Here is a 21,816-nt window from a genome sequence, read left to right as displayed (position 1 = left end):
CATAAACAAAGGGAAAGGGGAGTAATAACAATTAGAAAAGGGGTAAGAGATATTAACTGCAGATTTGGGTAGTATTGGGATAACTGACATATAGTGTGTATTTATTTTCCACTTAAAACTATCAAGGAGCTTAGGAAAATTTCAGAAGAAAAAGTTTTCAGTAAAACAGAATGTTTATATGCGTGGGGACTACAAACTGATTTGTAATAGTGAGGCAGTATCAGGGGCACCTAGAAAGGAGAACATTACAAAAGAGGACAGACTTCAAAATTATATGGGAATATTTGGTGTTTAAGATGTGAATTTAATAGTATGAACACTGAGAGAATTTACATATTATTCCCAAAGATACAATAGCTGGGCTAACTTTGATAGAAATTAACTCACAGCAGCATTCTGAAGCCTACTAAATAACTTATCAGATCATTCACTAATAACAAAAGATCCAGGGTAATTATCTAAACAGGAGACATTAGCACTTTCCTACTTACCTGTTAAAATGAGAAGACTTTAAAGAAGAGATAGTAAATATGATTCAAGAGTTGTTAAAAAGACAAATTAATTTTAAGTGGCAGCTACTGAGTGGAATAGGTGAAAATGAGCTTAAACATGCAAGAAATAGGAAAGGAAGCATTGTGAGAAATTAATAAGAATTTAGAGGTGTTGACAAAGGTTAACGTATTATAGAAGAAGGGCAATCTCACAAAGCAAGATGATGAGCAACTGTAGAGCGCTAAAGCAACAATAAGAGTGTATTTGGATAATATGCACAAGTTTAAAAAGTTTTTTGTAAGCATTTTTTTGATAATTCTAAATCATAAATACTTTTAAAACAAGAAAAATTAAGCAACAGAAAGTAGGAGGAGTTGTAACTAAACAGAGGAAGCATACAGTCAGAAAATAACTAGATATCCTATAAAAGTATTAGGGATATTTGAGAAATTGTATGAAAATCTGTATAAAGCAGAGGAATGGGAAAACCAAAAATAGCACAAATGGAAATATTTATGGAAGACTTAGTTATGCTAAGAAGAGAAGAAGAAAAGACAACAATTAATAGCCAATGTAGAAAGAGATGAGATAAAAAACCAGTGATATATTAAATCAATACAGAATTCTCCATGAGCGGATGGCATTTCTGTAGAAATCTGTAAGCTAGGAATAAAGTAAGTGAAGCTCTAGAAGGTTTTATTTAATAATACTTTAAAATGAGTGGTACCAGTATCTTGGAAGAAAGTAGTGGTGTTATATTAGCCAAAGAGTATAATATCCTTTCAGTTCTCACTTCATGTGGGCCCATTTCAATTTTATACCACTAATACAAAACATGCATGCCTACATTAGATAAGAAAATGACAAATTTGCTACAAAAGTTGATAGACTTGGATGAACATGGTTTTGTGGAGAGGAGGCAAACATATAACATTATCAGAACAATGATGATCCAAAAGGAAGCAGGGTATTATGAAAATACCACTACTATTGGTAGGTGCTGATGCAGAAAAAGCATGAGACAGACTCTACTGGGATTTTATGAGTAGGGCAATGGAAATGTGTTCCCTGACATAATAACAGTGTCAAAAAAGAGGATATGCCAAGGGTTGGAAATTAGAAGTTATGTACTCACCATAACGTTCCATCTGAGTAGGTGTATTCATTTGTCTGCAACCTGTGGGTTATGGATCCGATATCGGATCCGAACCGGCATGGTTTACCAGCTATGGATCCAAGCTCTCAGCTCCTCCCCTCACCCATAATGCCCTGCTCTACCCTCATGACCTCAGATCGAGTTTGCCAACAGCAAGAACACCCTGAAAAGGGTAACACACCATATGCAGGAAACTGAAAGGCCAGGGGCATAGGAGGGCGGGATGGTTGCAGACAAATGAATACACCTACTCAGAAAGAACGTTATGGTGAGTACATAACTTCTAAATCTGAAGTAGGAGATTCATTTGTCTGCAACCTGTGGGACAGAGTCCCCAGCTACCTGAATCTTGGGCCATCATGGAAGGATATATGATGCTCTACCCCTAGATGCAAGATCCAACTTGTAGTGGGAAATAAAAGTATGAGATGAAGCCCACGTGGCTGCTGCACAAATATCATCTAGAGGAATCCTAGCCTTAAAGGCTGCCGAGGTAGAGACTGACCGGGTTGAATGGTGTACACCGGGCCTTCCTGAAGCTTGATAAGCCAATAAGATACATTGTGAAATCCAGCGAGACAGAGAGACTTTAGAAATTGGCTTGAGATTAAATTAAAGGAAATGAACAACTGGTCGGATTGCCTATGACCAGCCGTTCTGTTTAGATAAAATCTAAGTTGCCTGTGAACATCTAAGGAGTGAAGCTTGTATTCACCTTTGTTTTCATATTTAGGAAAGAAAACAGGGAGGTTAATGGATTGATTAATGTTTGCTTCAGAAGCTACTTTAGGAAGAAAGGACGGGTTGGTCCTGAGGTAAACACGGTCTGGATGAAAGACCAAGTAAGGAGGTTTAGCTGATAATGCTTGGAGCTCTGAAACTCTCTTGGCAAGTAATGGCTACTAAGAAGGCAGTCTTGAGCGACAAGAATTTGAGATCTACCGTGGCTGCCGGTTCAAGGCGGTCAAGGCCTGGAGAACTAAGGAAAGGTCCCAGGGAGGAACCGCTTGTTTTACAGGGGGCCTGAGAAGGAAAGTACCTTTAAGGAAAGTTTTACACAACTTGGCCGACATGAGTGGACTGGAGTCATGACCAATGTGATAATGTGAAATTGCATAAGTTGTACTTTGACTGTGGAACTGCTGGCACCATCGTTAAAAAGAGTGGTTAAGAAATCAAGCACTAAAGGGAGAGGAACTGTGAAGGGTTCAGGCCTTGCCGCTCCGCCACAAAGAAAACCGTTTCCACTTGCTACGGTAGACTTTCCTAGTGGACGGTTTATGAGCTGCCACCAGGATCGCCTTAACAGGAGCGAAATACCGGAGTCCTGATCAAGAGTGGAACTGGAGCAGCAAAGCGGTCAGCTTCAGGTTGTCCAGGTTCGGAGGAGATAGGCAGGATGGATGAGATATCAGATCCGAATGGGATCTAGAATCCAAGGGGATTCACCGAGTGAGACCTTAGGAAGGGAACAAGATCTGTCGAGGCCAAAACGGAGCAATGAGAATCATTCTGCACCCACCGAGAGGCTTTCTGAAGAACTTGGAGCATCAGAGGCAAGGGGGATAAGCATACAGAAGACTGGGTGGCCAAGCATGCACCAGAGCGTCTCTTGGGAACCTCCTGGAGGAGGTATCAGAGCGAAAAACTGTCGCACTTGGTGTTTGAGGGAGAGGCAAAAAGATCGCATGAAGGAGTTCCCCACCGTGCGAATATGCGTTCCGCTACTTGAGTATTGAGAGACCACTCGTAAGGGGTCAGAATGGTGCGACTGAGCTTGTCCGCCAGGATGTTGGACCGACCCGGAATGTGCATTGCTATTAGAAAGCAGTTGGTGGAGATTGCCCATTCCCAAACTCTCATGGCTTCTCGACAAAGAGGGTAAGACCTGGTTCCTCCTTGCTTGTTGATATACCAAACAACCGACATGTTGCCCGATTGAATCGCAATTGTTCCCAAGGGAAGAAAGTCCTGAAGTGCTAGCAACGCTAAGAGCACTGCTCTCATCTCTAGAACGTTGATATGCAGTAAGGTCTCTGAATCGTTCCACGTGCCTTGGACGGTCCGGCCTGCAAAATGCCCCCCCCACCCGAGGCAGGAGGCGTCCGTGGTCACCGTGGCGAGAGGGGGAGAAGCACAAAATGGGCGGCCTCCGTGGAGATCTGGAGTGAAGCCACCACAGGAGGGACCGCTTGCAAGCCTTGCTGATCGCAATGGGATGATGCATAGGAAGAGCAAGGTACGACCACTGTACTAAGAGAGTCCACTGGAGGATGCGCATATTGAGCCTGGCGAGAGGAAGAAGTGCTATAGCCGACGCCATGGACCCTAGAGCCCTCAGGACCAACTCCGCCGGAACTGAACTTGAGTGGAGAATGGCCCGCACCTGGAGCTGCAGATTTTGAATTCTGTCCGCAGTGAGGAAGGCTTTCAAGCTCCTTGTGTCTAACCTGGCCCCTATAAAATCTATGAGCTGTGTGGGTGCTAGGTTGGATTTCTTTGTATTTATAGTGATGCCCAGACTGGGAGAAAGGAGTCTCGCACCAATAGTAGTAGATGCCTTGTTGGGGCGGTAAGGAGCCAGTCGTCCAGGTAGGAAAAGACCTGCACCCCCTGAAGCCTCAGGTGGGCCGCTACCACTGCTAATACTTTGGTGAACACCCTGGGGGCTGTGATGAGACCAAAGTGAAGGACCCGAACTGGTAGTGACTGGCTCCCAGCGGAGGCGGAGAAACCTCCTGGGCGCCTGTCCATTAGAATGTGGTAGTGCATCTTTGAGGTCTATGGAACACATCCAGTGATTTTCTCCCAGAAGGGGAGAATAGATTGCAGAGTGACCATTCGGAACTTCTCCTTGGGAACTGCCAGGTTCAAGAGAGAAAGGTCTAAAATTGGTCTTAGATCCCCCATCTTTTTTGGCACTAAAAAGAACCTGGAGTAGAACCCTGATCCGATCTGGTCTGGGGGGACGGGCTGGATGACTCTTTTCTTTAGCAGATGGCCAATTTCTGCCAAAGCGGCCTCCCGTTGACCGGGTGGAACGTCTGGGAGGGACTAAACCAAAAAATTTCAAAATTGAGTACTTTAAACACTAAATATAGCACTTAGCTGGAGAGCTGGAAAAACACAATCTGGTCACCATGCGCGGCAAACGAGATCTGAGGTCATGAGGGTAGAGCAGGGCATTATGGGTGAGGGGAGGAGCTGAGAGCTTGGATCCATAGCTGGTAAACCATGCCGGTTCGGATCCGATATCGGATCCATAACCCACAGGTTGCAGACAAATGAATCTCCTACTTCAGATCAAATATTAAGGTCTCCAACAAACTGTGTTTGAACAGAAGAACCAAGCAGGAATGTTCCCTTTCCCCTTTGTTACTTGTTTTATATTTAGAGACATAAGCAAAGAAAATAAAGCATCCACAAATTCAGGGATGCAACTGGTATGATAATGAAGAAAATTTGTTGGTCTGCAGTTGATATTATTTTGTACATGTCAGTGTTGTGGAAAATTTTGAGGCAGCTTCAAATCTTTTTAAGACTATAAAACAATGAAAAAACACAAAGGTTGTACCAGTAAACTTTGTATCCAGACATGAATTGGTTCAACAATACTTACGAGGGACAACCATTTACTTACCCTTCCAAACAGGAGCAGCTGCCCTATATTGATAGCTACACCCCAAGTAATGCTTTATTGTAAAGTCCTACTGGGCACAGGTGCTCTTTTCATCAAAGGCCAGGGAGTAAAGCTGACATATGAAATGTCAAAATTCTCTACAGCAAGTCCCCAAACACAGACTGAATAATAATAAAAAAAACTTACACATATTAAGTCTGAAATGGTCATTTCTCTGAATATTCCTTTCCTATGTGGTATGACAATCTCAGAGTTAGGATATGTAAGTTCAGGGGAGTGGGCGGGGGGGGTGTTGCCCTTGCCATAAAGAATTTTAAAGGAGATGAGTAATACAAGAGATTCACTCTTCTCCTGTATTTATGATCTTTTTTTCCCCCAGAGTGTCGGCACTCAGCATTTTGAGTGCCAATATTTCAATAGGGAGCCCTTATGGAGATATAATAAAATGACGTATTTATGTATATGGATTAAAAAGTATTTTATTATGGCAGAAAGACATGTGGGAAGACACTAAAGAAAAAGATAATACAAAAATTGATACACTGGAAGCTCTTTGCTATGGATAGTAAGGTCCAAGCAGTGAAAATGTTTGTAGTCACTTTATTATAATAGGTCAGGCATTTTTTTAGTCAACTAGGAGAAGCTGTGGACCATAATTAAAGGAATTTATTTGGGAAGGAAGGAAAGAAAGCAAGAGATAAATGGGATAAACTGACTCTCCCCTTACAGCAAAAGTGGCTTAGGATTACCTGATTTAAAGGTATATTTTACAGTAAGGCTTAGACATGACATATAAGCAGAAGGTTATAAATCAAAGTGGAAAGGGATGATGGTAAAACGGGGAAGGAAGGAAGTAAAGAAATAGTGAAAGAGTAGGGAGAATAACCACCATCATACAAAAACCTATATTTATAAAATAGCAGAAAGTACTCAAACTAAATTAAACACAAAAATTAAGAAAGGAGATCTAACCATGAATGCAATCAGGGCTAACGACAATAGGAAGAGAAGGATGGAATTTACAGAAGAAAATTAGCAAAGGAACCAAAGTATTGAGAACAATTAAGTATGGAGGGAAAGGTAACAGAGTTGGAAGAGGCCAAACCAAAGTTGGACTGCAGGTTAGAGACTTTTTCTACCAGGAACTAATAAAGTATAGGCAAAGAAAAAGGGATAGAGAGTGCTAAGCGAAAGACCAGCTCTAGTGTGTTTTTTTTTTTTTAAGTTGGGGCTAGAAAAGAAGCTATTGTTTTAAAAAAAGGATAAATAGTAGGGCATATAAAACATTGCATGACAGGAATAAAAATCAAATCAGTCGAGATTAGAAAAGAATTGAAAGCGAGAATGGAAAGTCAATTTACAAAGGAACAAATAGGAAAACATATATATGGCTCCCAAGTATGCAACAAAGTTAAGAAAGTTTGATATTTGCTTGGAAGTATTTGTAAAGATATTTTTGTACCTCAAGCAAATTTTAGGGATTTCTCCCTCAAGTAGACAGCAAATGCTGCTGGTGGTATAATGAGAAAAAGAGTAGGAAAATATTTTGGGAATGTAACAATGTGGCAGAAATTAAAAATTCCCTATAAAGTACTAGTCAGAAATGTTGGGGGAGCAAATTGTTTTAGCTATGGAAAGGATTCTTTTAATATGGGATCCCAACTGCCTTGACATAATACAGCCTCCTGGACATAAGGTCCAAGTTTAATGCTACTGGCTGCCAATATAGCAATACCTAGAAAATCAAAATCTATCCTCATGTAAAGGAAGTTCTAGATATTGTAAAAGGGATAAAAAAATCCAGATGTGGGATATTTAGAAAAGGGAAAGAACAAATTTCATACAAGTAAGTGGAATCTGTTGGAACGATACATGCAAAATAATATTCAGCAGGAGTGAGACTTAAAGAAAAGCAGGAAGTAAGCAAGTTACATAAAATATCATTTTAATTTTGAATTAAAAAGAAAATGTATGTACACTGCAAGACAATGACAAAAAAGACTTGTATAGTTCGTCTTTGTTTCTGTTAAATGTATGCAAGCCTACTCAAGTTACAACTTCAAATATGATGATTTAAAAAAAAAGATAGAAAAAAGTGCAATGAGACTTCCTCTTTAGAGCACAATATAACCTTTAAGTGGGTGAGGTTTATATAAATTTTATTCAGGGTTTTGACATGATTGACCATAATTTACTTAGGATAAAACTGAGGAACTTGGGTCCAGGATATCATTTGCCAAGACGGATTTATAGCCAGTTTAGTAATAAAATCTGAGCAGCTGACATTAATAGTCATACCTCAAAATGTTATTCTCTGTTGAGGAGTGTAGCACAGGGATCGCTCATACACTAGTGATCCTTTGATTACAAAAAATATTTTTTTCAATGTCTGTTCAGATGATCTGAAGCTTAGTAAAATTACTGCAGAGGCATAACAGAAATATATCACCAGCCCAGGAATCGAAAGATGAAATTTAATATTCTCAAACTAAAGCAAGCAGGGAGAACGTAAAACTTTACAACAATTAAACGTTTAACTAAATCATGTTTTTTTGTCCTTTCTTTTGTAGTTCATTACAAATGCACCTACATATGCTAAACGTTCTCCTTCTTCCGTTACCTGCTTAAAACTACTATTGTCACGAATTGTAGATTTAATAGACTTCAAGTTAATATTCACTTTGCCAAGAATTGGAGCATATTTATCTCCTCTCTATTTACTGCATTAATTATTTCATCTATAATGTTACCTGTGTATTTTCTCTCTAAATCATTTCTTTTAATCTGGCACATTCATCTTTATAAAACAAAAACAACACGAGCAGGTCTTTCCGAACCAAACTTTACTTAAAGCGCTTTTCATTTGCACTAAAGCAAACTTCTTCAGAAGTGAATACAATTACATCTGAATTAATTTAAACACAAATAAAATGACGTGGTTTAATACCCCACCCATGCAGCAACAATGTAGCTTAAAGCTATAAACACTTTAAAAGGTTTGCTACAACATTAAAAACTAAAGTAGCAATCGATAACGCATTTATATCCCAATGTATCACAAATGTCAACAAGTTAATTAAAATAAAAATTGTATGATAAAAAGTACAATTTACCCATATTTATTAATTACTAATGTATAGTAAATGTTGCTGTTTGCAATTTTTAAGTATTTATAAGTTAAAGTAAGCTTTTCAACTTTGTAACAATGTATTATATAATTCTTCACCGTGGCATATTTAAATGTTAGGTGTACAAATTGATCATATAAAATGTCAATGTATAGGGATACATATATATTTTTACATATATATGTATACATATTTATATATATATATTTTTTATCATACATTTTTTTATTTTAATTAATACACTTGAACATCTACATTTATGGTAAGTGTACACAACTGTACTATGTTCTTCATGTTTCACTGTTGCAGTCATTACATTTGGGTAGAATCCCAAAGCTATGGTTGGGAGGATGGAATTATACAGCATTAGGAGCAGCTAAAAGGCCCTGCAGGACAGCAGTGACAAAGCCTGCTCTGGATTTAGAGAAGAGAGGTAAATGGTAATGTTTGGTGAACGTATGAACTGAGCTCCAGGTGGCAGTTTCTAGAATGTCTCTGGTAGGAACCCCTCTGAGAAAGGCTGCAGAAGTAGATGCAGCCCTGGTGGAATGGGATATGATCCCCTTGGGGACAGGTTTACCATGATGCATGTAGCAGAAACAAATACAATGGCTTATCCATTTTAAAATAGTCCGTTTTGAAATAGCCTTTCCCTCTGCCCCTGCAGCAAATGCCACCAGTAGTTGCTCAGATTTTCTTAGAGATTTTGTCCTGTTTAAGTAGAATGTGTACATCCAATAAATGCAGAATCCGCTCCCCCTTGTTCTGTGGATTTGGGAAAAAAGTCAGCAGATGAATGGTCTGATTAAGAGCCATACTAGATACCACTTTAGGCATAAAGAATGGATTGGTCCCGAGCGCCACCCAGTCTGGGTAGAAAATAATAAAAGGCTCCACTGCCATGAGAGCCTGTAGTTCTGAAATCCTTCTAGCTGAAGTGACTGCTAAAAGAAAAGCTGTCTTCCAAGAGAGAAATGTTATGTCTGCAGTAGCAGCTGGCTCAAAAGGAGGTAGGGTGAGCTTTTCCAACACAAAATTCAGGTCCCATACAGGAGTTGGTGCTCTCCTGGGAGGTCTTAAATTTTTGGCCCCTCTGAGATACTGCTTTAGCAGAGGATGAGAAAAGAGGGGAGGCTTTGTGTTGTAATGAGCTGAAATGGCAGAGGCATGGATTTTTATGGAAGAGAAAGACAGGCCCTTGTGAAGCATCTCAGTTAAATATTGCAGAATCTGAGGAATACTGGACATTGCTGTGCTTATTCCTTGTGCCTGGTTCCTGGCACAGAATCTTTTCCATTTATCAGCATAAAATTTTCTAGTACTAGGCCTTCTAGCTTCCAAAATGACATCCATCACAGGTTTGCTGAGAGATGTAACTGGTGAAATTAGTTAATTAGCCATGTTGGAATATTCAGAGTTTGGAGCTGAGTGTACAGAATTTGACAGTTCTGCTGAGACAGTAGATAAGGTGTCTGAGGCAGGTACCACGGAGGAAGGTGTGACATATTGCGTAGGAGCGGGTACCAGTGTTGGCGAGGCCAGTCTGGAGCAATCAGAATCATTTTTGGTATTTCCTGTCTGACTTTTAGTAATATCTTGGAGAGCAAAGGCAGAGGGGGGGAAAGGTATAGACTGATAGGTTTTTCCAGCTGAAGGATAGAGCATCCACTTTCCAAGCTTTTTTGTGAAGGATTCTTGTGCAGAATTTGTCCAACTGATAGTTTTGGGGTAAGGCAAAAAGATCTATGTCTGGGCTCTCCCATTTACATGTCAACATGCTGAAGATTTGTGGATCCAGTTTCCATTCATGTGGGTCCATGAGATTTCTGCTTAGTTCGTCTGCCAGAATATTTTTCTTTCCTGGCAGGAATTGAGCTTGTAGATGTATTTGTTAAGTCAAGGCTGTGTTCCACAAAGCCATGGTTAGTCTGCAAAGGGGGTAGGAATGGGTACCCCCTGCTTGCTTATTTACCACATGACTGTGGTGTTGTCCGTCTTTATCAGTAGTTGTCCTGGATGAAGAAAGTCCTTGAAGGCCATCAGAGCATTCTGTACAGCTAGCATCTCTTTCTGGTTGATATGCAGGTGCATTTGATTTGGGCTCCATTCACCTTGAATGCATCTCCCTGCCATATGTGCCCCCCCCCCCCAAAGCATAATCTGATGCGTCTGTAGTCAGGGATTGGGTGGCAGGGGGTGGAATGAATGACAGTCCCTTGTTTTGGTGACAGGTCTCTGCCCACCATAGGAACTCTTGCTACAGGCAAGGAATGATAGGAATCATTGTTTCCAGACTGTGACAATGTTGACTCCATAAGCTTTTTAGGTAGCAATGAAATTTCCTCATAAGCAGTCTTGCATATGGAATTAGTAGAATGGAAGAAGCCATGAACCCCAAGGCCTGCAGAATTTGTCTTGCAGATAACTGGATTTTTGTAGCCACTTGTTTGAAGTAAGTCATCAACTGGATTTGTTTTTCTGGCATGAGGTAAGTAATCTGGGCAATTGTATTCAAGCTTGCACCCAGGAATGTAATTATTTGAGAGGGTACCAGTTGTGATTTCTTTTCGTTTATGGTGTACCCTAGGCAAGTTAGAAGCCTTTTTACAAATGCCAGATGCTGTAGAAGAGCATCCTTGTTTTCTGCCTGAATTAGACAATCATCGAGATAAGGATAAATTTGAATGTTTGTCTGCAAAATGCAATTACTGGTGCCAGGCACTTTGTGAAGACTGTGGGCACAGTAGATAAGACAAAGGCCAGTGCAGAGAACTGGGCACAGTAGATAAGCCAAAGGGCAGTGCAGAGAACTGGTAATGCAAATAGCCTGCTTTGAAGCGGAGGTATCTGCTGCAAGATTCTCTGATTGGGATATGCAAGTAAGCCTATTTTAAGTCTAGAGTTACCAACTAGGCATCCTTGCCTAGCATAGGCAGCAACTGTTGTAGAGTCAGCATCTTGAATTCTGGAATGTCCAGGAATGTATTTAGAATGGATAAGTCCAGAATTGGATGCCATGATTCGTCTTTTCTGGGTACCAGGAAAAGTCTTGAATAAAAACCTTGTCCCTTTTCCTTTTTTGGTACTGGTTGAATAGCCTCCATATTCATGAGGGGCATAACTTGGTTCTGGGCCTCTGCCCACTGATTTGGAGGCAGATCTGGCCATCCGTTTGGAATTGGCAACCTGTGGAAATGAAATCTGTATCCCTGGGATACTACATTTAAAACCCACTTGTCCTGGGTAATTAAGTGCCAATTTTGTGCATGAAGTGCTAGTTTTCCCCCCAAAGGGGCTGCCAAAAGATACGTGCTCGGAGATGGCAGAGGAAAGTCATTGAGACTGTTTACCGTAGGGAGGTGCCTTGCTACTTCCAGATTTGAAGGTGGAGGCACCCCATTGTTTTGTTCTATAATTTCCTTGTGACTGAAACCTGGAGCCTTTGGAGTGCCTGGGTTTGACCTGAGTGGCTCTGGTGGGTACTGGAAAGGACCAGTTCTTAGTAGGCCAGTGCCTACTGAACCTGGGCGGCTGCACTTGTAGGAAATCTTTTACAGTTTGCATAGATTTAGCTTTAAAAAATGTATAATATAGTTACGTGGTAGTCTATCCGTCGAAAAAAATAAAAAAAAACTGGGGGTGGGCTTTCGCATACAGCTTTTTCAAACCTACCCATGGATTAAACTTTTGTCTGCTGTTTGCTGTTATTATCGTGGTTTTATTTCCTGGATTTTATATCAATGGTTTGAAATACTTAAAACTGTAACCTTTGGGACCTATATTTAAGTCTATGGTAGTCTGAAGAGACTTTTCTTGATTTTGAAATACCAGGAGAACCGGTTTGAATAGACGCCATTCTGAAGTACTTTGCTAACTAGAATGTGAGTTTTTTACTACAGAAAAACAGTTTTGCTATAATTTTTCCGTGGATAGACTATCAGCGGTAACTGAATATTATACATTTTTTAAACTGGAATTTATTCTGCTGGTTGTCTTGTGCTTGCCGTGGGCTCATATATTATATTATAGATTTAGCTTTGTCTTCCATCTTTTTCAAAACTTCTTCTGCCTTATTACCAAATAGACTGTCCTGTTGTAAAGGGGCATCCAACAATTTTGCTTTAACATGATCAGGCAGATTTTGCTCTTTGAGCCAAGCATGCCTTCTTATCACAGATCCAGTTACAGCGGCCCTGCAAGAGGCCTCCAAGGAATCAAAACCACATTGCAAAGTATGCTTTCCAACTTGTTCAGCTGAATACAATAAATCCTGTAACGCTATTTTACACACAGTCAGAAATCAAAATAATTTTCTGTTTAAGTAAGCCCATGACATGCTGCTGATATTTAGTCATATGAAATTGACAGTTTAAAGCCCTGATTGCCAAGGTTGCAGACGTGTAAGCCTTCTTACCCCATCTATCCAGCGCCCTGGAGTCTCTATCAGCAGGGGTAGGATTTTTAGCAGTAGAAGCCTTAACACCCTTGGGGCCCTGAGAAATGGTTTCAGGGTCAGCAGTAGGGTTTTTATAAAGGATTTGGGGGAGTCAGGAACCCTGTATTATCTGTCTGGCTTACTAGGAGCCAGAGGCATTGAATCAGGAGCCATGCTAGATTCTTAGAAAACAACAATGTCTAGAACAGGAGATATAGCCAAAGGCCTATGCTGAGGAAGAAGGAAATTCCCTAAGCCTCTTTTTAGATTCTGAAAAATCCTGACACTCCCAATGAAAATGTTCCCTTAAAGTATGAAAAGTTTCGACAAAAGAAAAATCCTCAGGAGGAGAAGCAGAAGAGGTGGATTATTCTGCATCAAAGTCCTCATAAGGTGGAATAGAGAATTCCTGATCAGAAGAGGAATAAGAAGAAATGGAAACCTGATCTGAAGATTCATAATCAGTGCCTTGCCTAGGCCTCTTAGCAGGAGGGGGTTGGGAACCTCTGATCAAGGTAATTAAATCCTCAGCCATTCTGATCATTTGTTTTTTAGGCATAGGGGCCTGTGCACGTGGCCCAAGCATCGTTTTTTAGACAGAAGTTGATTTTGGCCTAGGTTTTGAAGATGGCGTCGGTTTAATATACAAATCTTTAGGCCTGAAAACACCCTCAGAAGTCAGTGCCTGCTCAGCAGCTCTGGGCCCATCTAAGATAGAGACATCCGCGGGTTCAATACTTAAAGTGTCTCGCGGCATACCGGACTTCAAATGGGTCTCAGTAGAGGCCTGCAAATCAAAAGTAGTTGGTATCAGGGGCTACGAAAGTGCCTCACTGAGTACCGGCGAACCGGTGACTGGCTTAGGAGAAGCTTCGTCATCAGTTTTGGACCTCGGTCTGTCTTTTGTCTTTTTCTTTGCGTTTGTGTATTCTGGTAGTCGGATTGCTAACCGACATTTTTGGATAGTTAAATCTTGAGATAAAATATTTAGATGCAAAAATATACCGCCGCTTAATAGTGCGTTGATTAAATTTAGCACAAAACCGACAGAAGGCACATTGTGGTCAGGGCCTAGGCAAGGAATATAGTACAAATGAAAATCCTTATGAGGTATTTGCTTCCCACAAGTAATACAATTATTAACTTTTACTGACATCGGTAAGGAGCAAGAAAAAGTTTCCCCAACAGGGTACTTAGCTTTAGGTTGAAGACTTCGGTTCTAAAACTTGAAAATGAAAATTTCAGGAGTTGGCCGACCGGCACTTGTGAACTGCTTCTGCTTCGGGCACCGTGTGCCAAGAAAGACTGATGAAAATGGCGTCGGCTGCATGTTTTATACCCCTGATGACCTGACGTCATGAAAGAAGGGACAGCAACAGACGCAGGACCCAACACTTTGTTAATCAGGCTGACTGAGGGCAACCTGCCAGCAGATTACCCAAATGTAATGACTGCAACAGTGAAACATGAAGAACATCTGTGGTTTGCACAGGTAGCCCCAACACTACAAAGATCATACCCACAAAAGTCTCACCTGTAAATTAAAATCAGTAAAGCCAGAACCTCATGCATGACATTAAGCAGGTCTCACACTGACAAGAGAGTTATCATACCAAGTGGGCAAACCGTAACAATGAAATACCTGGGGTTAACACTGAATCTATCCGGACACAACAGCATACAAGACACCTGACAATCTCCAAAACATCCTAGTAACTGGGATTACACTGTCTGGGCCCAAAATTAGTTAAAATCCAATTTCCAAAGATAATGCCACAGGATCCAAAGAAGTTTAAATTCCCCTTTACCTGTATCTCATCAGACCCATTACTGAATTTAATTCAGCTTTTGGCACATATTTGGCTAAATATATCACTGAACTTGAGAGAGACCTCAGATTCAGAACTAAAAAGATCAATGGTTTCAAACATCTTAGTTGTCAGGGCAGACTGGCACTCCTTTGTTGATATTTGTGTCTCCTCTTTCAAGACATGAAAGATCCAACTCTCTTTGACCTCCTATTTCTTCACAGAACAAACTGTACTGCAAACATCCAGTCATCAAAAATAAATAAGACATGTTGGTGAGACAGACTCATATCCCAATGTATTCTTCACTTATGGAACAAACTCCCATAACATGTCAAACAGACTAACACTCTTGCCACCTTCAAGGTATACCTAGATAATTGGATGGGCAGCTTTAAGTTCTCATCTGGCCTATCTTGCCTTGCCCTTCTTGAGGTTAACAGGGAACCTTTGAATGTTTTTTTTTTCAGTGGCGGGACTAGGCTTGTGATAGTCTGCAGACTGAATGTCTAGTACTTACTTGTGAACCTATAATGCGGACATATCAAAAAGACAGAAGGATAATGGTTTGGAGAGGCTAGTAAGGGAACAATGTACATAACAGTTTCTTAGGGTTAGAAGGGACAGCGTAGTCACTACCTTAATGCTAATTATCATACGAGTGCGACACACACACACACAAACTGTAGTGGGTTAGGCTGAAATGTTTTTCCAATATTTTTTATTAAGGATAAAATAAGAGAATAAACACTGTCTAATACATTGATTATACTGAACAGACAACTTTTAACAACAATGAAATTAAATCAACTATTTACATTATTTACATAGGCCTGAAAATGTTTGAATAATTTGATGAAAAGGTAATGCACAAAATAATTTCTCCACAAAAAGAAAAAAAAATCATTGGAGAATGTTACCATTACAACACTGGGGATATCCTACAAATATATTCTTACACATTTGCACTTTATAAACTTAGATGCCACATGGTTATTTCTTGCTTTGTCTTCCTTCTAAAAGCTACCATCTAAAATCATATTTTTTACAAATTAAATTTAAATACCACACCTGTCAGTAACAGAAACTGAAAATTAACTGTGTATTGTACATATGCTCCCCTATATGTTCCATTTTACACACACAATGTTCTCATCATGGCTCAGCATTCAGAAAGTGGTGAACCCAGCATCAGCCAAGTACTCTGAATTATTCAATGGAGTTACAAGTAGAACAAAATCTTTCTAAATAACTCCAATCTTAATTAGCATTTCCAATTGCTGTGCAAATCATATGCAAGCAACTGATCATCATGGCCCTTGTTTAAATATTTCTAAGCATTTAGAATTCTAGAGGGTGTTAAGTACTGCACAACAGTTCAAGATACAATCATTTTTATTTTGGTTTCTGATCACACCTACCTTTAAATGATCCTTTACAGCAGCCATACATGACTGGAATAACCGAACAAACATCAGGCAAAGATAAGCTGGGATTCCTGGTTGCAAATGCAACTTTTACAGCAGTGATGGCCAACCTGCAGCCCATGGTCACTGTCTGCCCAACCCTAATATGAAATGTTCAGATAAGCATATGCTTGGACAACAGAACATGTCTGCCATGTCTTGGTTTTGCCACACAAGCACAAATTCAACTCTTAATGAGGAGGATTTGCTTACCAATAATAAAAGAGAATCCAGTTTTCTGGGTTAAAGAATGCACAAAGCACATCATGATTGTGCAGCGAAACCACGTACACTAGGGACTTCTATACAGTAGTGCAGTGTACTACCACTCAGCCATATACCTAGTTTGATGAAACGACTTAAGGACTGCAGTCTCATCTCATTCTGGTAATAACTCTGTTGGTATGTTATGGGTTTCCACTCCCTCCATATACCGTTCTCGTAAACAGTAGTGTTAACATATCCCTGAACAGTTGTCAGTATTCAAGTACTCATGGCACAAAACTGCATTTTTCAATGTTTGTTTTTCAAATACAAAGATTTCCTGTTCCAAGTTATGGCTGATTAGTGGCATCTGAATTTGATAGATGAATTAGAATTATCACCCATCCCCTCTTTCTTTCTTTCACTTTATACCCCTTAAAGAAATGGCTTTTTCTTAATCCACTCCTCTTGTTTCTTACAGTCATAACAGGTTGGTTTCATTTCTGTTAGAGTACTTTTCTCTAAAGGCTATCCCCTACTATTCTGAAGTCTTGTGTCATTTATTTGGGGGTGGTGATGGAGGTAGGGTAAAGTTTAAGCATCACTGAAGCCGTCAAACCAATGAGAGGACCAATGCAGCTCACTAATACAAAAAGTTACGGCAGCACTGCTCTACATGAAACAACTCACAATATAACTTTAACACCACTCACCCGATTACTTCCTGTGAGGAGTTTCTATGACCCCAGCTTTGAGATTAGTAAGATCCCCCATGCCAGTCATAAAAGCATGTCACAGCCAGCTTAGATGTAATGTAGACACAGGCTACCAATATTCAAGTTCAACTGACAGTGCTCCTTAAATTGTAAACCGAACTTTAAAACAATTTACCTTCTTCATTAAAATATTTCTCCACTGGAGCAACAAGCTGTTTGAGTTCCTCTAATTCTTCATTACTTATTTGTGGAAATGGGAATACTTCCTCCTAAAGAAAAAAAAGGTAAGAATACTGAGTAGGTTTTTGTAAGGCAAACAAGACGTTTGCCAGAAATTTAACCCTAAAGTTGTGAGAGTGCACCTTGGAGCACAATCTCACTTCAGACATGATACAAAAACTTAACTCAACAATTTATTATCTGCTTTATAGTGGCAATGCACTACAGCCGAAACATGATTTAACTTATTTCAGCACTAGCACTATAGTAGATATAGTGTCAAAAGATATAAACACTACATGTTCCTTGTACGCATAGAAAAAAAAAAGAAAAATCTGAAATAAACAGCTACAGTTACATTTTTTTCTCATTCCCAACAAGAAATGGCCCTCATGTCTAGCTCGTAATTTCTTACTGCAAGTTACAGTTTATCAGAGATGAAGGTGACAGTTTAACATACACAAAATATATATGCAGTACAACTTCAACTTAAAACAGTCTTATTTAATACTTTTTAGCAGAATGACTGTGAATTTGTAATAAATATGGCAATGTAACCACAATCAAATCAATTTGTGTGTTTGACAGCATAGATCTTCTACAACTAAAGTTAATCTATAGAGGATTAATACTTCACTAGCACTTCTAAAGTAACATCAAGACAGCATACAATTCAGTCCAATGAGGCCTCATGACTAGGGGGAATGTCACAATTCCATTATTAAGCAACATTTCTCAAATTGCACATGTTAAAATACACATACATACATGCATCTCTGTATATTATAGGTTCATAGGTTTATACTAGGCTATCTGCCCTGCCCTAATAGCCTAGTAGCAAGCTAAAAGGCTTGGCTTACGCCCCCTTATATAAAAAATACTGTGCCCATTAGTTTGTGTGCCTCTGTCCAGCAGTGACACAGAGATGAGATCTCCCATCCACAGGTCAAGATTTCTCTTGAACAGAGCCATTTGATTCCACAGCATAGGAGTCTCTGAGTGATAATCTAGTGGTTTTGGTGGATTTGGATTTTGAGGTGGAGCATGTCCATTAATTCGGGTTGGACATGGCCTTGTATGTCAGGCACATGTCACCTGTTTCTTCAATCTGGCAGCATATGACAGATTTTGGAGTCCCTTTATCCTTTTGGTGAGATCATTGGTCTGATAAGTGAAGAGTACAGGGGAACAATGACCTCAGATAGATCTGATGAATCCCTTCATGATCAGGTGGGCAATGTAGAAGGTCTTACTGTTAACCTGGGTCCCCAGGTCCCCTATAACTCTTTCTGTGCTTAGTGGATTGCGCCCTGGCACCAGCTATCTGTTTCGTGAGTCCCTTCTGAAGGATATCTGTAAAGTCCTCATTTTGCCTGTACTTCTGAGAAGTAGATGCCTTCTGTCCTAAGCCAGTTTGCAACCCATCTTGTGACATATGGGTTTACATTTAAGCTGGTAAGTTTTTCTATAATACCAATGTCTGCAAGTCCTATATCTTTGTATGTTTATGAGTTTATGATTCCTCCTCTCCTCCTGCAGACTGCTTTTGTTGCTGTTTTAGGCGGTAATTACTAGGTCCGTGACGCAGAAGCACCGTGGGAGTGAGTGGGACAGTTGCTTGCCACCGCTCCTTGGGCACGTATCCTGTGGTAAGGCTGAGATTAAACAGCTGCCTTATGTGTGGGTTTAATTCCTTGCATTTCGTAGGCAGCAGTACGGCGGGGACACCATCGGTCCCATGATGATGTGTTTTTTACCTTTAGAGAGCAGCTTTCACCTGTGCATTTGAGATGTCGGCAATGTCTGTGGAGGTTCCTAACATAGCTGAAAAAAGGCCTTTGATTTGTCCTTTGAATCCATGGCAATTTTGATTTCCAGTGAGATTAGTTTATGATCAGATCCATTTTGTCCCCATGTTTGTGATAATGAGATCTAGTATATTTCAGTGACTAGCTGTTCCATGGCATTTGATTTATGAACTCCAGAGTCACCCAATATGATGGTGTTGGAGATACATTTATACCCGCCACCAACCTGGAGGTGTTGATATTCATTTATGAACTTAGCAGTGGATTCAGTAAAATTCTTTAGGACTTTTTTCAAATTCTCTATCCATACCAAGGGTTGGCCTAGTTCCAAAGAAGAAGAAATGCAAACTGACAAAAATCCATATAACAATCACAGTAACAAAAAATTCAGCTAAAGTCTAGAAAAAATGGTTTTCTGTATCTGAAAAATAAGATTAGCTGCCTATGGTCATTTCTCCATTCAAGGCTGAAGCGCGGCAACAAAGATCTACAGAGGCTAGGTGTCACAGGATAGTGCATTATGCGAAGGGGAGGGCCTTTGTCAGCCTTGGAAAGTTGTATCTTGAAGCAGTTCTAACACCATCTAACCAAAGGCTTGATTGATGTGTTTTGCTAGATAATCACTTCTATTCAGGCAAATAAATATTTTTCTAGCTATAGGTCTTTCAGCTTCTCTCAGAATGGATAACAACTCCTGCGAAAGTGACAGCCAAATAGGAACCAGATTGAGAAATCTGAGACTGGAATACAACATTGTGCAACTATGTTTGCATTAAAAGTTTGTTACATAGAAGAGTTCTAGGCAAATCAACCAACATCTGTATGAGAAAGTGAACTCTTGACTGCCTCAGTCACAGAGGAGCAGAAAGAACCATATATATATATTTTTCCTTTTGTTACCAGTAGCCACCCTCCTGGTACCAGCAGAATAACAGGAACTGGATACTGAAGTGTTTTGCTCCCATTGCCAAAAGGAACTAATGGTTACACCAAGGCTGCACTGTATGGCCTCCTGTTGTGGAACACAGGCAGCTAATGATTCATTTGAGAGGCAAACATATCCATCTTTGAAGGATCCCCAGATTATAAAATTGGTCTATTTACCCCATTTCTGATGGTTGGAGATTGAAATGTTTATGTTTAGGGCATCTGTCAGTAGGTTTTGTTGACTCTGACTACAAATGGAATGAGGGGACATGCCTAATTTAACAGTCCACTCACAAACTGTCACGGCTAATCTGCAAAGTGAGTAGGCATGGAGACTACACTGTTTGATGGCATACCACGTCACACTGGTACTGTACGTTACAACTCGAGGAAGTGTTGTTTCGTACTGCCCTATGGTTTGGAAATGGGAAAGCAAAAGGACAGGCCTCAATTCTTCATAATCTGAAGAATAAAGCAATGAAAATCTTATCAAGAACAGACATGTTCCAGGAAGAATGCGCACCAAGGTACCTCTGGACATTCTTTATATGGATACTAGAACTGCGATCCAACAAGACAGAAAATAATACAGACTCTATGACATCTGCAAGTAGCCTGACTGCCAAATTTCACTTCTGCATAGCTTATGTCAGTGACACAGAAAGATAAAACCTAAACTAAAGCCTGTGTGACCCAAGTTTGTTTAGTAGCTTGGGTGTTTGCTGGTGTAGACACAGAAAGATGGGTGGGCCCTTCCTGGGGGGGGGGGGGCAGTTAGAATAGGATGTATGCAGGCCACATCATTCAGGGGAAAGCAATGCAGGGCATATCCTGAGGGTGGACTCTCCAAACCAGATTTGTTGCTAGCCTTTATTAGCAGGTGGGAAATAACATGCACTAGCATGAGGGAAGGCACAATGGATTCCAACAGTGACATGAACAGCTCGTTTCTTCCCCACATTCCACCTAGTAGTGACGTTAGGGTGACAGAAACTTCACCATATGCCGGATGCCAGTGAGGGCACAAGCAACCCTTACAGCTGCCTGTACAATGGCTTCCCAAGCAGCACTCACCTCCTGTAGGGTACTGGGTACATCTCTCTTATGAGGAAATTAATGAAAGCAAGTTCTTACCCACCCCCACAGTGCTAGGTATGCCCTCTTACAGGGGAATGAATCGGCTTAAGAGTGATGGACAGGGCTTGACGGTAAGAAGGCATCAGGGCAAAATGAATACAAAATGCACTTGCGAATATAAAATAATATTTTAAGCCATTTCAGCATTTGAGTTACTAGGGGCTTTGCTACTTGTACCTCCTTTACTTATCTAACCAAATTGAGGTGGCTGCACCTCAAGGAAAGGTGAATTCCCTCTGCAACATATTTCTTCACACAGAATGCATTTAGTACTTATTGACAATATCAGCCAATTGTCTACTGGTCAACTGATTACTTCCTCAAGACATTTATCCTAGAGTGTTGAAAATTTTATCTGATGCTATATAGACTCCGACTTGGTCCATTACTTGTGTCCCACTGTCTTAAAGGAAGAGAAACAATGCATGCTGATGTATTCAAGAAGACTCCAAAAATCTCACCGTTTCAGAACAGAGGTTTTATGTCTTCCTCACAAGGAAATATCTCCAGATCCTAAATGCACCAAAAAGCCTGTAGAAAAGAATGGTTCCAGCCCTGTAGAGATTCTTTAATTATGAAGCAATCATCTGATTCTTGGTTACCGTGAAGCCCCTTCCTACAACATGAACTAGGTAAATAAACATTGCTGACACACATCTGATGAATACCCTTGGAGCACT

General features: G+C 40.3%; 1 protein-coding gene across 3 annotated transcripts in view; it reads right to left on the bottom strand.

Annotated features, from left to right (window-relative positions):
- Positions 1-21,816, bottom strand: part of ACAD9 (acyl-CoA dehydrogenase family member 9) — a 1,114,604-nt gene that overhangs the window by 1,081,615 nt on the left and 11,173 nt on the right. For all 3 annotated transcript variants that reach the window (XM_044078083.1, XM_044078081.1, XM_044078082.1), the window contains exon 2: positions 17,221-17,314. Coding sequence is in view for 1 of the 3 variants with exons in the window: in XM_044078081.1 (XP_043934016.1) it covers positions 17,221-17,314 (94 nt within the window). In the remaining 2 variants the exon portion in view is untranslated. The remainder of the gene's footprint in view (positions 1-17,220; positions 17,315-21,816) is intronic.

This window comes from Protopterus annectens, chromosome 7.part0, assembly GCF_019279795.1.
Source record: "Protopterus annectens isolate FY-2018-M chromosome 7.part0, PAN1.0, whole genome shotgun sequence".
Classification (NCBI taxonomy): Eukaryota; Metazoa; Chordata; order Ceratodontiformes; family Protopteridae; genus Protopterus; species Protopterus annectens.
This window is presented reverse-complemented; position numbering and strand designations above follow the sequence as displayed.